This window comes from Desmodus rotundus, chromosome 4 (genome assembly GCF_022682495.2).
Source record: "Desmodus rotundus isolate HL8 chromosome 4, HLdesRot8A.1, whole genome shotgun sequence".
Lineage (NCBI taxonomy): Eukaryota > Metazoa > Chordata > Mammalia > Chiroptera > Phyllostomidae > Desmodus > Desmodus rotundus.
In genome coordinates this window covers 139,487,861-139,502,360 of record NC_071390.1, presented here as the reverse complement: position 1 = coordinate 139,502,360, position 14,500 = coordinate 139,487,861, and the positions used below count along the sequence as shown (strand labels likewise).

The 14,500-nt window shown below is 41.6% G+C and overlaps 1 protein-coding gene across 15 annotated transcripts in view; it reads right to left on the bottom strand.

Annotated features, from left to right (window-relative positions):
- The window catches only part of CACNB2 (calcium voltage-gated channel auxiliary subunit beta 2), a 322,507-nt gene that overhangs the window by 9,160 nt on the left and 298,847 nt on the right, over window positions 1-14,500 (bottom strand). For all 15 annotated transcript variants that reach the window (XM_024576106.4, XM_024576114.3, XM_045183705.2 and 12 more), the window contains 3 exons: window positions 13,884-13,964; window positions 13,360-13,418; window positions 5,444-5,553 (listed from right to left, as the gene is read on the bottom strand). In XM_024576106.4, the coding sequence (XP_024431874.2) occupies window positions 5,444-5,553; window positions 13,360-13,418; window positions 13,884-13,964 (250 nt within the window). The remainder of the gene's footprint in view (window positions 1-5,443; window positions 5,554-13,359; window positions 13,419-13,883; window positions 13,965-14,500) is intronic.

The following is a 14,500-nucleotide window of genomic DNA, read 5'->3' as shown; positions in this document are numbered from 1 at the left end:
ATATGCGACCTATAGTGCCCACTGCAATCATGAGGGCCAATCCCATGAGACTCTGGACCTACGGAAGACCTTTAATTCCCCTTGTGCATCTGGATCCATGCAGAAGATCCCTGGAGGTAATTTTAAGTAGCATTCAAGGGAAGGCAAGTCACTAATCTGCCTCACAACGCATTAGGACTGGAGTACTTTCATTTACCTGGATGTCTTTAAAGTTAGGGCCCACACCACTTGAGATACCGACTTTATAATATTTGGTCACATACTATGGATAATACAATCTTCTAAAAGAAAAGAGTCAAAATTAAGCTCTTGGATCTACCAGTTTATAAGAGACGCAGAAAATGGACAATCATATAAACAATACCAGTGTAATGCAGTTGGCAAACTTCAGATGGGACCTCTATGGAATAAGTCACCCGGTTTCTTTAAGTAAAAAATTACAGGGAACCAATCACAGGGTATCGACTTTATTTGGATCCTGAGTTAAGAATAGTAATGTATATATTTATAATATGAAAATGAATAAAATATTTACATATATAAAGAGTATAAAAATGTGAGTTGGGAAATAGGTGGCTAAGTGGAACTCTGATGATATTAGGGATGCATTAAGGTACCATAGTGGCATTATGGTTTAAATAAAAAGAGTCCCTAATGTTTAGAAATACATAACGAAATATTTACAGGTAAAATCATATGGTGTTTGTGATTTGCTTCAAAATAATGCAGAAACAGTTGGAGAGCAAGGGCAGGGCTGGAAACAGAACAATATTTTGGCCATGAATACATGAGACTTGGAACTAGGTGATGGGCACCTGAGGTTCTTTATACTCTTTATATTCATGTATATTTAAATAGTTTTAAAAATAAAAATGGTATTCTGATAATTTGTTTCATAATAATGTTCTAAAACAATGCTATTAACTATTCTCTGTTGATCTTTAATTTTTATTTCAACAATAACCTTCATTCTCTGTGCCCTGTAAATGTTTTCATGGCCACTGCTCCTCAGCACTCAAATTGTAATCTAAATTAATATTCATTGTGCGCATTAAGAAATGTGATCACCCTACGGCTAACATCATACGCAAAGGCAAAACGTTGAAAACTTTTTCTGTAAGATTGGAAACGAGACAAAGATGCCCACCCTTGCCACTTTTATTCAACATAGCGTTGACAGCTTTAGCCAGAGCTCTTTGGCACATGATTGGGAAGGATGAAGTAAAACTGTCACTCTGCAGATGATATGATACTACATATAGAAAAGCCTAAAGACGTCACCAAAAATTGTTAGAACTGATAAGCAAATTCAGTAAAGTTGAAGGACATAAAGTTAATATCAAGAAATTGGTTGCATTCTTATACACTAATACTGAAATTCCAGAAAAGGAAATTAAGCAAACAATCCCATTTACAATTGCATCAAAAAACATGAAATACCTAGGAATGAAGGTAACCAAGGAGATAAAAGACCTTACCCTGAAAACTATGACAGTGATGAAAGAAAACGAAACACAAATAAATGGAAGGATAGTCTGTGCTTATGGATAGGAAGACTTAGTATTTTTAAAATGTGCATATTACCCAAACGAATCTATAGATTCAATGCAATCCCTATCAAAATACCAATGGCACTTTTCAGAGAAATAGAACAAAAAATCTTAAAATTTGCATAGAACCACAAAAGACCCCGAACAGCCAAAGCAATCTTAAGAAAGAACAGCTAGTGTCAGTATACTTCCTGATTTCAAACTACATTACACAGCTATAATAATCAAAACAGTATGATACTAGCATAAAAAGACACATCAATGGAGTAGAACAGCACAGAAATAAATCCAACATACATGGTCAACTAATTTATGGCGAAGGAGACAAGAGTATACAATGGGGAAAGGACTGTCTTCAATAAATGGTGTTGGGAACACTGGACAGCCACATGCATAAGAATGCAACTGGACCACTCATACCATACACAGAAGCCAACTCAAAGTGGACTAAAGACGAACGTAAGACCTGAAAGCGTGAAACTCCTAGAAGAAAACATAGGGGGTAAGCTCCTTGACAGTTGGTCTTGGCAGTTTTTTTTGAATGACACCAAAAGCAAAAGCAACTAAGCAAAAATTTGGAAAGTGCAGCAAAATCTGAAAGGAAAAAAATATTTGCAAGTCATATATCTGATAAGGGGTTAATATCCAAAATTTAAAAACTCACACTACTTAATAGCAAAAAACAACCTTATTAAAAAATGGGCAGAGGGTCCACAGACACTTTTTCAGAGAATACATACAGGTGGGCAAAAGGTTCATGAAAAGATGTTCTACATCACCAATCATCAAAATCAAAAACCATAATGAGATACCACCTCACACCTGTCAGAATGGCTATTATCAAAAAGTCAAGTGTTGGCAAGGATGTGGAGAAAAGGGAACCCTTTTGCAAAATAGGTCGGCAAAATAAAGGGTTGACCAAAAAGACCGTATGTTTTTTCTGTAAAATAAAAGACATTTTTCATTACCAATAACTTTAATGATTTGGATATTTTGAGTATGTCAGCTATCTCCCATATGGTATAATGTTGATCTCAATGTCTCAATTTGATCACTATCAACATTTCTGACATTTATATGACACTTTGGGTCAAATGTTCAAATTACTGTCCATGTTGTTCGAGACTCACGTACCCTACCAACAACACTCAAGCAAGCCTTCTTTCTGCAGGACCCTGTGTATATCTGAATTACCTATGCTCTAGCACTACCATAAGAAAAACTAAACAATCCTCATACTCACATATAATTAATATATAACACGTACACTCCCCTTCTCTACAAAAAGTGTATGGTGAGTTTCCTAGGAGTCCAGACGACCCGTGTGGATCACCGATCCATTCCCTGGGCTCTGCCCCATGGCCACCTTCCACATGGTCCAGGGACCTTTCCTCTGACTCCCTGCATCTGAGTAGAGCACAAAGTCAAGGAGAGATGTGCCCTGTCAGGAAAGTCAATGGGTTTTGCCAGTCTTTCTCTTTGACTGCTGTGTAGCAGGTGGACACTAAGATGCTCTTCTCTCTCCTCCATGTAACTCTTGTCTTCTGAACTTTCCCTGGGCAGACACTGCTGCTGCTTTCCCTGCCAACCGCAAGAACGCTGTTTCTCTTCGGGGGTCTGGGCTTGTCTCACTTACTTCACGAATCCTTTTCTGGCTACCTGTGTCAACCAGTGGCTTCCAAAAGTACAGCCCATCCTTGAACCCATCCTCGGACTCAGTACTTGCACATTTTCCTACTGCTAAAATTGATTTGTAAAGCCCCAAATCAATACTGATGGCATTTTTGCAGTCAGTCATTCAGGGACATGTGCACAGTGGCAAAAAATTGGAGTTCCCCAAGGTGCACATTGTCAGCTGAGATCAAACAAGTTGACACTCTGTGCCTTCTTGTTCCAGCTCTCAGACTAAACAAGTGTCCTTTTTGTGGTCTGTTTAGCACTTTGCTTTTCTCATTTTTGTGTTTGTGTGTGATTTCACTGTTTAAAGGCCCCCCAACTCCAAGCCCAGTGCTGAAGTTCTGGCTAGTGCTTCTAAGTGTAGGAAGGCCAAGATGTGCCTTATGGAAAAAAGTGTGTTAGCAAAAGCTTTGTTCAGGCATGAATTATAATTCAATGTTAATGAGTCAATAGTATGTATCAAATAAGGTATCTTTAAACAGAAACGTGCAGAAAATAAACTATATGGATCGGTTAATGAGAGTGTTGTGACCGGAGGCTTGCAGGAACCTACTGTTACACTTCTCATAGAAGCGATGGCTCAGTATTCACTAATTCAGTGTCAGTGGGACTTCATAGAACATAACTACTGTGAATATGGAGGATCAACTGCATCTTAAGCTCATCCTCTCTGTTGAGTTCCAGATCTCTATACGCAGTTGTCTGCTGGGTATCTAGATGCTCCATAACACTGCAAAGTCAACCTGTTTACAAAGGTAGCCATCACCTTCCTTTTTCTCCTCCCCAGTCACTCCCTCAAACACGCTCCTCATCCTGAACCCCTCATCCTCAGAATAACACCATCAGCTAGTTTCTCGAGGCAAAAAGTTGGAGATCTTCCTGGAGTTTTCTCCTTCATGTTCCACATTCAACATAATGCCAAACCCTGCCTCTAATCTCCTGCAGCATTGCCATCTAGGGAACCAGTTCAATGCAAGACCACGTATCACCCTCTATTTCAGCGGCCTGTTAACTTGTCCTACTGCTACACCAAGATCCCTGGGGGAAGGGGCTTCATCAGTTCATGTTTTTATTCCCAGGCTTGGATGACTTTCAGTGTCTAATGTATGCTCAGTAAAGTATGTGGAGTGCATGAGTCATCTAAAAATAATACACAGGTAGCAGTTACAAAGCTAAACCAATCTGTTATGTCATTCATTCAACTGATGAGCCGAAATTTAGTCAATGAGGGGTTATTAGGTGAAGAACAAAATGGAGTCCTAAAAATTATTATACTCATGATTACCAGATAAAGTTTATTTTTAATAGTTTCTCCATTGTTTAAATAATATACATCCAAATAAACAACAAAACTATGTTAAAAGCCAGTCTTTCAAAGGACGTATATATGTAACATGCAATTAGAAAAAATTAAAATCAAAGATCTTACACAAGCCTGAGAAACTGTACTTGATAAAAACAGAGACCTAACAACCCAGTGAGTTCCATGGTTAACAGGGATTAACCTGAAGCTCCGCGCACAAGCCAGAGAGATGAAACGGCTGCCCGAGGGGCTCACCAGGTCACATTAGTATGTTAATGAACAGGGCACAAACATAACCCTAAGCACAGTAACTAAAATTTTTACACAGTTTTTACAGACACAATGAAAATCCTGATATGGCAATCAATGGAAAACAACCAGGGATTGACTTCATCCCTTCTCAGAAGCTCAAGCCCATACCGCACACTACCCTCTCGTGAATGATACAGCCACTGCTGTAATTCTGCTGTTAAGGGATTTGAAGTAATAGCTATCATGTATAGAGGACGTGCTATGCTTAATCCTTACAGTAATTCTACAAGGAGGTTAATGTTATTTCTTTTGTTTAGATGAGGAAACTAGGCCTTACAGAGGTAATGAACTAGCTCATGGTAACAATGATGCAAAGCCTGGGATTTTTTGAGTCTGTGGACACTGAAGCTCACTAGTGAAAACAAACCACAACCAAAATGTCAATGCTGACAGCCTGTGGAATTTTTAACTCCAAAGTATCCTAACAAATTCTTCCATGCCACGAAATCACCAAGACTATAGCACTAGCTACTGGTAACACATGTCTGTTTCTTCTCTGCTCTGTGACTCAAGGAATTATCATCTGGTTAGATCTTCTCGTTGGCCGCCTCAGGGAGAAGTGTTTGAATAGCTTAAGCTCATCAGGAGTGGGCACACTTACCTAAGCTTGACCTTGTGTTGGATCTTTCTATTATTGCGTGTTTACTGGGGTTATTCAACACTGAGCGCTTGGCCAGCGAGATGTCAGCAGTGACCCTTGTGATGGATATCCTGTTGGGAAAAAGTAACAGAAGATCCTGAGGTTATTAACTGAAGAAAAAGGGACAGAAATGCATGCCTCAAACTCATCTACATATGAAACATACATAGTGACCATATTTTCAAACCAAAAAAATGTTAAGGCATTTGACTGCTCTATTTACTTTTTAATCCTGCACTACCTTAGCATTTATTGGTTACTTACCAAGTGCCAGCATATACTAAGCATTACCTCATCACCTGGATTATCTCATTAAATCATCCCCAAAACTCTAACAGAGAGGTTTATTGCCATGCCACTTTTGCTGATGAAGAAAATGGGCCATAGGTAGGTTCTTTATTCAAGTTTACATACTAACTAAAAATGACAAAGCTGGGATTTGAACCCAGGCTTCCTTGAGCCCATATTCTCAGCCCTGTGTCATAGACCCTTCCCTAAGCATAGTGCTGTGAGAGGCATGGCAATGGAAAAAGGCAGACGTGGTCTTTCCTCATAGAGCTAAAAGTCTAGTGGCAGAGACGGGTGATAAATAAGAAAATAAATGAAGTAATTACAGAATAAGATGACTATCGTGAAGAGGACACAGAGGGTGTTGTGACAGACGATAATTTGTTAGGGGGTCATTTTAGATAGTGTAGAAATGAGAACATCAAACTTCGGAAGCTAGAAAGTGCAAATGACCTAGATTGGAGACAGCTGAATATACCAGGCAGCAGTAGGAAAAGGTAGGGAGCAAATTAGAAGGGTCACAGTACCTGTGCAGAAGAAGGTGAAGGAAGTATTAGAAACATCCTGTTTGGTTTGGAGTTTGGTTTGGGGTGTCTCAGGGTTAGGGCCCTCCACCTCCCCTCTGCTACACCAATCCCCTGGGGGACCATCATCCCCACATGCCCTGAGCTCACTGGTTTGGTCTCTACAGGCAATAAAACAGTGTCTGGGACCAGGGGACCCTAGGCAGAGCAGAGAGCACATATTATTTGGAAAAGAAAGGTTTCTAAATGGAAGTTTTTCCCCTGGGGAATCTGACCTCCAAAGAGAAAAGAGCCAAAGATAGTGATGTTGGTGGTTTTATACACACATTGTCCAGTGAGGCTGACAAAGAGACGGCAAATAGGAGAAGAAAGGTATGAAACTTAGTGAATTATCTAGACGGTTCAACTTCCAAATTAGAAGAGGTCCAAGAAAAAGAATAAGAGGACAGGAAACTAAAAAATAATTCTAGAATTAAGAGCCTGATTTTTCTAAATGCAAAGGATCCAGCACAAAGCTTGACAGGCACATTCACATAAATGGGAAAATGGGGATGAAGCAGAACCGCGAAGCTTCCAGGGGAAAAGGCAGGTCCCCTGGAGCAAAAAGCCTTAAAAATTCTGAGGGGGAATCTTTCCAATCAGAATTTCATTACCATTCCAACTGTCAATTAAATGGGAGGGTTGATTTAAGACATTTTTCAAGATTTTATTTATCATTTTTTTAGAGAGAGGGGAAGGGAGGGAGAAAGACAGGGAGAAAACATCAATGCACAAAAGATACATCAGTCAGCTGCCTCATACACACCCCCAGCTGGGGACCTGGCCAGCAACCCAGGCATGCGCCCTGACTGGGAAATAACTGGCAAACTCTCAGCCCACAGGCTGGTGTTCGATCCACAGAGCCACACCAGCCAGGCTAAAGACATTTTTAGACATTCAGGTCCCAAAGAAAAATTTTATGTACTCTTTCCAGAGGAACTATTAGAGGATGTTGTCATAAGCCCTGAAAGAGATCAAGGGATCTAGGAAAAAGGGGCTCCAAGCCCAAAGGGAAGGTGACAGCAATCCCAAGGACAATGACAAGGGATGTCCCAGAATGGAAACTGTACACCCAACATAGAGAGAAACCACCCAGATGGGAGCAGGCCGGGACACTCCCAGAGATTCAAAAGCACAAAGCTGAGAGACTGCCTGGTGCACTTGAACCCGTTGTGAGGAGACTTAGACAACTGGGGAGGATTTGGGGCCAAATTGGTGCCAAATATACAGAAAATTAAGCAAATGTAAAAAGTAAAATTATCTCATAGTAACAACAAAGAAAATGCACATGAGGAAGTACTTATAATGTATTTGACATGGCCCATTTACATATTATTTACATGGTTATAATACATACTAAAAACAGAGCCAGCCAAAAGTTATGACTTAACTGTTGGGAGAACGGAGGGTGAGATGTGTATGCAGGGGTGGGAGAGAGAGGAGGACTGGGTGTGAGAGAGCGACACATTCTTCATGGTAGAAGTCAGTGGATAATGTCCAACGCTGTAACCTCAAGTAGCAAATTAAGTACGTTACTTAGATGGAAGGAGTAAGTACCAAAAGATATAGCCAATACAGTTAAAATCGGTTGCCATTTGGATAGCAGTACATTCAGTACAGTGTGGAAAGGGATTACTGGATTTTGCAGATCCATTTATCAATATACTGTAAAAATTGATCCTTTATGAACTGGGACCAATTCACAGAGTTCTATATCCACCATCACATTCACGATGCATAATAATTTTATTACCCCCCGAATTTCACCTGTGCTACCTCTCTGTGGTCAGTCCTCCCCATGCCCCAGCCCTGGCAACCACCGAGCCACACGGATACATGAGCAGCGTGTTCCAGGTGGAGGGGAGAGTGAGTATCTGAAGTGCGGGGCATTATCCTAGCACAGCTGACTGGGGCCCGTGCACTGCTGATGACCAGAATCGGGGTCCTGTGCCTCTAAAGAGCCCTGGACACCCACCGGGAGGCAGGCTGCCCTGTAATGGGCACCATCCTGAGATCCCAGGGGTGACAAGATGAGACAAAAGCCACTTAGGAGCATCTAAAGTCTGAGCCCATTCAGCAGGAGGACAGGGTTTTCTGTAGCAATACATCTTCCTCTTTTTCCCACATGCTTTTTCCTTTTCACACATGGTGCTGTCCAGCCGGGCTTCCACTGACCTGCTTACGTGGTGAGCTTTGTGCGCTGTGTGAAGACTGGCCACTATCCTATTTCAACTCCTTAAGTGTGCTTTGGGGATTGTCATTACTTGAGTTTCCGCCAAGAAAAAAGACCTTGAAAATCCTAAGGGCAAAATTGTGGGGACAATTCAGTTTAGAGGTGTGGTTCTCAATGCTCCTGCTATATCAAAATTGCTGAGTAAGCTTTTAAAGTTACATTAGGTCCCACCCTAGAGATTTGGCTCCAATTTGTCACCAATAGAAGTCCTTTGGAATAGAAGTCCTTGATTTTATTTTGTTCTTAAACTGCTAGAGGTGATTCTAATACACAGCCAAGGCAGAAAACCACCAGTTGAGGATTTGTCTCACACCTCAGTAAATTTCACACAAAATAAAGTGACATAATGTTTTCCAGGATTACTGACTTTTTTCAATAAGATCCCTTTGCACAAGATTCAACATACACACATCCCTAGGGCAACCCAGTATGAATTCCAGACACTTCGGTGCCAAGAGCTGACATTTTAAAACTCTAGAGGACAGCTGAATTCCACTTTCCTTCCTGTCCCTGACTTCCTTGCTAATTTACCTGTCATTGTCCTACCAGGTGATTTGGGAAACTGCTTTGTTTACAGGACATGAGTGGTTAGGGTGATCCTGTTTGAATGGGCTACTCTGTTGCACACAAGAGAAGGATAACGATTTATTGTCTCTTCTTTGACCTGACAGCTGAAATGCTGTTTTAATGAGTTTCTGACAACTCTGCAGGGCTTCCGCAAATGAACTTAACTAGGTTTAAGAACAAAAAAGAACTCCTATCCAGAATCTTTTCATCACCAATACTTCCTTTCATATGTTCCCCTCTTGGGCTTTAATTTAAAAAATACATTTAGTTTATTTAATAGATAATTAAGGAGGAATTACTTTGTCCTTTTAGAATCATATGTCTGTTTAGAGTTAGACATACCCGATACTTTCAATGACTTTGCACCCTCCATTGCTATCTTGACTGGCCCAAACAAAGGCACTTAATGACACAGTTATTCTGAATGTCCTGCCATGGATTTTAAAAAACGTTAAGTTTTTGCATGGCTTTTTGAAATTCTGCCTTATGGACAGTATTACTTCCTTTTGAGGATCTTTGGTGATCACAGACCTAGAAAGTTGAGCTCCAGCTCTATGAGTTACGATGAGCCAAAGCCGGCCCATTAATAAAGCCATATGGAAATCACTCCTGGCCAGAAACAAATGATTGATACAAGATGTATTTTGTTTGTTTCTTAAACGCAATCAATCTGGATGGCCGATACTTTAGAACACAGGTCCAAGATACACCTTATGGCTGGAATCTGTCTTCCAAATTCAAAACATACTCAGGTTTGAACGGAAGTGATAGGTCAGGAAATTCCATCTCATTTCCCCATCTGTGGCGTTTAGGAAGGGGCATTGGGTTAACTTAGTCACGGAGAGCAGAGCTCCCAGCCTAGCAGAATTTTCTGGGCGTGCACGCTCATGTTGACAATTCCAAATTATGACAAATGACAGAGCCAAGAATAAAGAAGCGAGAGCGAAACAGGCCCAATGAGAGGCATGCCTTTTATACTTGGCCAGAACCTGAAAGCCTTGGACCAAGCCAAAGGCCCAAGGACCAAGCCATTTCCTGGCACAAAATAAAATATATTTCTTAAAGCAATGGAAAACAAAAATATCTAATTAGGAGCGTTTGGTTAGGTAGCCTTTGATCATAAAGTCTTTTTATACCTTGAATTCTGTTCCTTTTCTGACGCTTTCAGTCTTTTGCTTGATTACGGATGATATTTGTATTCCTATAAAAGTTTCTCTCTTTGTCCTTGCCTCTCCTGCCAAAAGTTAGTGTCAGTGATAAATGGCTGTAGAAGCAGGTGTGCTCAAGGGGGAAAGTGCTACATTAACAAATCTAAAAGAACACTGAAACCTACAGATACCATCTATTCCATTGGTATTGTTAGGATAGGGGAAGAAAAGGAAAGTGGAGAAGAAAGGCAGCTCATTTATCTTGTTAAAAATACAAAAATATTCACCAGCCCTGTATGTTCACACAACCCCTATAATCTACTCTTAGTTTAAATTTTGACGTTTCCCTTTTAGACTCCCATCGTATCGTTGATGCTTCAGAAGTTGGCTTAAACTTTACGTGGCGCCCACTGATTATGTGATTCAAGGCTGCCTTCCAATAGGCTGTAAGTAAGCGAGTGCCATGAAGCCAGGGTCCGTGTCTGCTTTTGCTCCTCTGATTGCCTGGGCACATAGAATGTGCTCAACAAATATTTATAGAGCAAGCTGAGGGGAGGAAAGGAAAAGGAGTGAGTCTAAGTTGATTAACGTGACACACCAGGCATGGCCCTGGCTTCGTTCCCAGTCACTCTCTGCCTGGCCTTGCCGTGAAGACCTCTAGGCGTTTTGCCTCACATGAGATGCTGTGTCCCACCTTGATGCTGTCACACACTTTCCACCCTCTGGTGGACATGCCCCTTCTCGTCCAATTCCCTTAAATAGGTTCCATTTAAAACCCCTTCCTGGATGCTGACATCCCTAAATCGGTGTTAATCCTTCCTGTTTGTGCTACCTGTGCCTTGGACACAGGTCTGCGGAGCTGCTGTTTCATTTACTTTATATTTTACCGGTTGGGGTTTCAATGTATGGTTTACACGTGAGCCCCTCGTAGGCAAAGACAGTGAGTGGCTTCACTCTTTCTGCATTTCCCCAGCAGAGAGGGCGCAAGCGCCTTCATTCAGCAGTCATCTGTTGTTGTTCACAGTGAGCGCAGCTCTGGACACAACAGTTCACAAAACAGATTTGAAAACACCCTGCCCTTGTGGAGTTTGCATGCTAAGTGTGGGAGAATGACAACAAGCAAAATTAATACATAAAGTACATAAAAGAATTATGGGAGAAAAGTCAGGGTTGGATGAGGATGCATGTACCTGTGTGTGTGTGTGTGTGTACACATATAGAAAGAAGAATATCTGAGGGAAAAGTATTCCCAGCACAGGGAACTATAAGTGCAAAGGTGTCAAGGTCGGTATGTATCTGGCTGTGTGGGACACTATGGAATAGGAAGGAAGGAAGTATGGCAGGACCAGAGGGAGCAAGGTGGGGAGTAGTGAAGTGAAAGAGGGGGTGAGTATTTGGGTGGACAGACCGTGGGGCCGGGGCTCTTTTAGGCCACTAAGAACTTTGGTTTTAATGCTGAGGGAAAGAGAAGAAAGACATTGGATAGGTCTGAACGAAGGGGTGAGAAGATCCAGCTCACAGCTAAACAGGTCATTGAGGCTACTGAATTGAGAGCAGACTTTAAGGGAGCAGGGATGAAGCAAGGACACCAGTTCGGAAGCTATTTATTGCAACAATCCAGGGAGGAGATGACAGTGTCTCAGATCAAAAGCAGAGGGTGTGTAAAAAGTGGTTAGATTCTTGATATATTTTCAAGACATGAATAACAACAGCATTTGGGCGTGAGATGGAAGAGAAAAAGTACAGCCAGGGATGATTCAGTGACCTGGGGCTGAAGGGTCTAGGGACTGAGAGATGAAGAAACTTTTAATAGAGAAATGGAGGACAACGAGAGGAACCAGTTTGGTGGTAAGTTGCAGTGTGAAGATTGAGAAATCGATTCAAGATCTTAGTAGTGATACTGAGGTAGGCAGTTGGATATACAGGTCTGAAATTAAGAGGAGAGACCAATGAAGGAATGCTATTTAAAACTTTAACATCAAATGAATCACCACAGGAGTGTAGATAGAAGAGCAAGTGGACCAAGGAACTTAGCCCCACTGTTTCCAAGATGTCTAGATGATGAGGAAGAATCAGCAAAGGAAACAAAGAAGTAGCTACTGCAATAGAAGAAAAGCCAGGGAAGTGTGGTTCCAGAAACCAAAGTGTTGGAAAGCGGACGGCGTGGCCACCACGTCGGTTGAGAGGAGGACTGCAGATTTACCCTGGACTCAGCAGTACGGGGGTAGGGGGACACCGACTGGCACGACTGGTGACCTGACAGGACTAGTGTGGGGGGCTGATGGGTCCATAACTGGAGTTATTAGAAGACAGCTTGCATACACAACTTGTTCAAGCAGTTTTGCTATAAAGAACAGGAGAAAAATGGGCCAGCTAGAGGGGAAATGAGGAAAACTGTTTTTATTGAAGGAAGAAATAACTTTGTCTTCTATGCTTATGGTGTTTCCACTAGAGTGAGAAACAGTGATGAGAGGAAAGGCTTGTGTGGCTGTGTTGGGTGGGGGTGGCCAGTGGGGCCTAGTCCCCAGGTGGGTGGACTGGCCACTGCTAAGAGTAATAGGAGAAAAGCAGAGCAGGCAAACACGTGAGTGGGTGTAGGTGTGGTGGTGGGATCTCTCCACGAAGTTCTCCTTTGTCTTTGTTTTCTCAGTGAAAACAGGAAGCAAGTTCATGGGGGAGAGCAAGCTGAGCAAGGGATGTTAGAGGGCTGGGGAGAGAGGACCTGGTATGAAAGTCTTTTCGAAGAGTAGAAAAGTAAATGGAAGAGGGATATTTATTTGACTTCTGGGCAGCAATGAGGGCCAGTTGACCATGAATTTGGGGTGGGACTATTCAGCAGGCACTTGACTAAGTTTATGTTACGAACGCAGGTGCAGGGACAGTGAGATGGATTATCCAGGTTTGAGGATGTGCGGAGCAAATATGACAAATATTTGTGGGATCAGATTGAACTGGTTGGAATGTGTTTCCTGTCACCCCATAGACTTCAGTTTTCTCTTGGGACCACATGCCTGTCCCACCCAGGTTTTGTCATCTTCAGGGCAAAACCCATAGCACCCAGGATTCTGATATACTCACCGCCCTTCAAATCTGTGTTTTAAAAAATCAAACAATGCTTTTTGCATCATATCTGTGACCTGCAATTGAACAAGCAATAAATTAAGATACAATAAAAATACTACTATTACGATAAAACAATTTTACTCCTCTTAAGAATGCCTGAAAACCTGAGCTTCCCATTTGGAAAAAGCAGCATTGAGATCACCCCATTTTTCTGTTTTGAGTTCCAATAAGATGACAATTAAAAAGTCTAAGTTCCCTGAATGTATTCTTATGCTTCACTGACAATACATTACATCACAAGTTGTGCCAGTCACTGTCCCTCTGATACTATTCCCTGGACTGAGTAGAAATCTCCAGAGCAACAGCCAAGAAAATAAAACAGAACAAACCAGAAAGCAATCTATTACCACAGCTTGAAAAACAACATGCTTTGCTGGTAGGAGCTCAAGTTCTAAATTCAAGAGTCAGGAGTGGGAGGTTGAGTCACAAAGCAGTTCAGCATGTAAAGGCCAAGTCTGCCCTAGAGGGCAGCCACTTACCTCGTACCCTTTCAGAGAAGGGCCCACCAAGACCACAGGTCGCATGGAAGGTACCACATCATAGGGGGGCGTGTGCTCTGTCTGGGGAGAGAGGAGATGACTTCAGATAGTTAACAGGGTGTGGGAACTTAAGTATTTTGTGTAAAAACTGTTCTTTCTGGACTCTGTAATATGAGGCACTGGCTTTCTAGACATTTAACTTTTTTTTAACTTGCCTCTTTTCTAAATAAACCCAATCAAAGATTGGTGGGTTGATTTTCCTAAAGTTTTCATGTTATTAAATGGTCTACAGTTTTTTTTCTCTCTCTCCTTAAGAAAAGGTACTAACAGATTAGTTCCTAAAGCAGAAGGTGCTGCTTTTGGATGAAAACTAGTTGGTAGAACAGACAGAAACATGCCTCATGCAGAATAGGTGCTTTAGGCTTGACTGGAGGGAGTTAAGACTGCTTTCAGATGCATTGGAATTTTATGAAGAGTCACCATTTCAGACCTAACATGGTTAAGTACAAAGAAAAGAAATACCTCACTACCTTTGCGTCTGTCTTACCTGGATAAAACCTAGTTTCAAAACACTGTAACTCTCATTACCAAATACTCGAAAAGTCCTACTTTTCTGA